Source organism: Myripristis murdjan, chromosome 20 (assembly GCF_902150065.1).
Source record: "Myripristis murdjan chromosome 20, fMyrMur1.1, whole genome shotgun sequence".
Taxonomy (NCBI): Eukaryota; Metazoa; Chordata; class Actinopteri; order Holocentriformes; family Holocentridae; genus Myripristis; species Myripristis murdjan.
In genome coordinates, this window is record NC_043999.1 from 372,163 (window position 1) to 374,662 (window position 2,500).

A 2,500-nucleotide genomic window follows, 5' to 3' on the forward strand; every position below is an offset into this window, starting at 1 on the left:
CAGTGTTAAACTATTTCATAAAATACATTTTCAGTTGGATAACTTTTTAAAATTCCAACAAGTTAAAACAAACAAAAAAACAACAACAGAAAAACACTTGATTTGATAATTGATTTTTCACAAGAAAAAAAAAAAAAATTTTGTCCAGCGCTCACCTCCCTCTCTACGATTGGTCCGTCTCCGTTGATGGAGTTGGCGTTGAGCTGGATCCACAGGTAGGTGGCGCCGACCGCTGTGAGCTGGGGTGGGGCGATGGGGACGGGGGGCTCTGAGGGACAAACAGAGCGCAGTCACTTTTAATGTCAACACTCACAGCCCAGCTCATTTAGCTGGTTCAGAATCAAAAATAATAAAATAATAATATTGTTTTCATTTAAACATAAAAATGACAAAATTAATAAAAGATACAAGATAAAGGAGAAAAATCAGTCAAAAACAAGTATATATCCGTTATAAATATTGTTAATTACATAAACAAAAGTTTTTGTGGACATTATCTCTAGCCCTCGAGAACATAAACATAGTTTTATGTGGATTCAGTACAAGTTCAAGTTATTAAGTACAGCTTGGAGATGCAGGGTTTCCACAGTGAGCTGAGCACAGTCGGCAAAGCACTACAATATTGTATCATCCACATACAGATGAGCATGGCAGACAGTTAGAAATGAAATAATATTATCAATATGAAAAGTACTGGACCAAGAACCAAACCTTGCGGAACACCCTTAGCTATCGGTAAAAACTGTGAGCGAGTAGTTCCCAAGTTCACCTGCTGCCAATCAGACAGGTAATTCATGAACCATGCACACGCACCTGAGCTTCAATTTTATGTGGTTCGAGCCACTGACTGTGGTGCAGGGTTCCAGTGCGTGACCTTAACACACAGGCAGCGGACCTGCGACTGAAGATCAGCACTAAGCTGGAATCCTGGAACCTCTCCCACTTCTCCAACTTGCCAAGGCTAAGAGACAGTACCACCTGAAGATCTACAAGAGGATGTGAATGTGGGACTGTTGACTGTCCCTCCTGTGATCATCACTGAGACCAACCGGCTGATACATGCAACAGCATCAGCGATCCTGCAGATGCTTGGCTATAGGATGAACACCTATAATAAAGAGCAGTGCCCTCCATGGAAGAGAAGGCTGGAGGCCAAGATCAGAGCAACATGGAGAGAAGTTAGCCAGCTATCAGAACTAAGGAAAAGGCCAGTGGTGAATAAAGGACTGAAAAAGAAATACAACAAGCTGTTCATACCTGAGGCACTGGAGACCGCGACAGACTCACAGCCCTGAAGCCAGGAGAATAGACAGGATGTTCTCCACTGAACCATCCAGTCTATCTTCAGTGGTAGGGTGGTACGATGAGAACAGACCCACCCAGGCCTGAGACTGAACTGGACTGGAAAGGCATATGGGAGAAGGAGGCATCTAGTAACACCAATGCCCAGTGGCTGGTAGATCTGAGCAGTCTTCCAGAACAAGAACCAGTAACCATCACAACAGCAGACATCCGAGAAAGAGTGTCAAGAATGAAGAGCTGGACAGCATCAGGTCCTAACTGCACTCCATGGAAACCTAGCAGGACAGATGAACCAGCTGCTAATGGATGGGACCAACCCAGAGTGGTTGAACCAAGGTCAGACAGTTTTGGGGGATCCTTCATTATCAGGGGGTCAACAATCCCATCCAACTACCAGCCTATAACCTGCTTCTCCACAACATGGAAGCTCCTGTCAGGCATCAAAGCGGCTAAGATGAGTCGGCACATGGCTCAGTGCACGAACAGGGCCCAGAGGGGAACTGACAGCAACACCTGAGGGGCCAGACACCAGCTACTGGTGGACAGAGCAGTCACTCGGGACTGCAAGGCCAGGAACACCAACCTGTGCACCGCCCGGATCAACCACAAGAAAGCCTACGACTCGATGCCACACACGGATATTGGAGTGTTTGAAGCTGTACATCTACAGGACCCTAAGAGCCTTCATCAAGAACTCAGTGGGAATGTGGAAGACAACTCTAGAGGCTAACTCCAAGCCAACTGCACAAGTTAGCATCAAGTGTGGCATATACCAAGCAGATGCCCTGTCCCTTCTGCTGTTCTGTGTAGGCCTAAACTCCCTCAGCCAGATCAGATACCAGTTCCAAAGTGGAGCAACCATCAGTCACCTCCTCTACATGGATGACATCAAGCTCTATGTCAGGAATGAGCGAGACATCGACTCCCTGATCCTCATCACCGGCTCTACGGCAGTGACATCAGAATGGCATTTGGACTGGATAAGAGTGGAAGGACGGTATCAAAGAGGGCAAGATGGTCGCAGCTGACGGGGTTGAACTACCAGAAGGCAACATGGCAGACGTGCAGGACGGCTACAAACACTTTGGAATCCAACAGGCAAAAGGAAACCATGAGGAGCAGCCACAACCAAACACCTCCACAGAGTAAGGCAGGTCCTGAAGAACCAGCTGATTGGACAGAACAAGATCCAAGCCGT

The 2,500-nt window shown here is 46.8% G+C and overlaps 1 protein-coding gene across 1 annotated transcript in view; it reads right to left on the reverse strand.

The window, feature by feature from the left end:
• Positions 1-2,500, reverse strand: part of ptprma (protein tyrosine phosphatase receptor type Ma) — a 94,152-nt gene that overhangs the window by 27,662 nt on the left and 63,990 nt on the right. Inside the window, exon 8 of the mRNA XM_030079880.1 lies at positions 156-268. Coding sequence (XP_029935740.1) covers positions 156-268 — 113 coding nt within the window. The remainder of the gene's footprint in view (positions 1-155; positions 269-2,500) is intronic.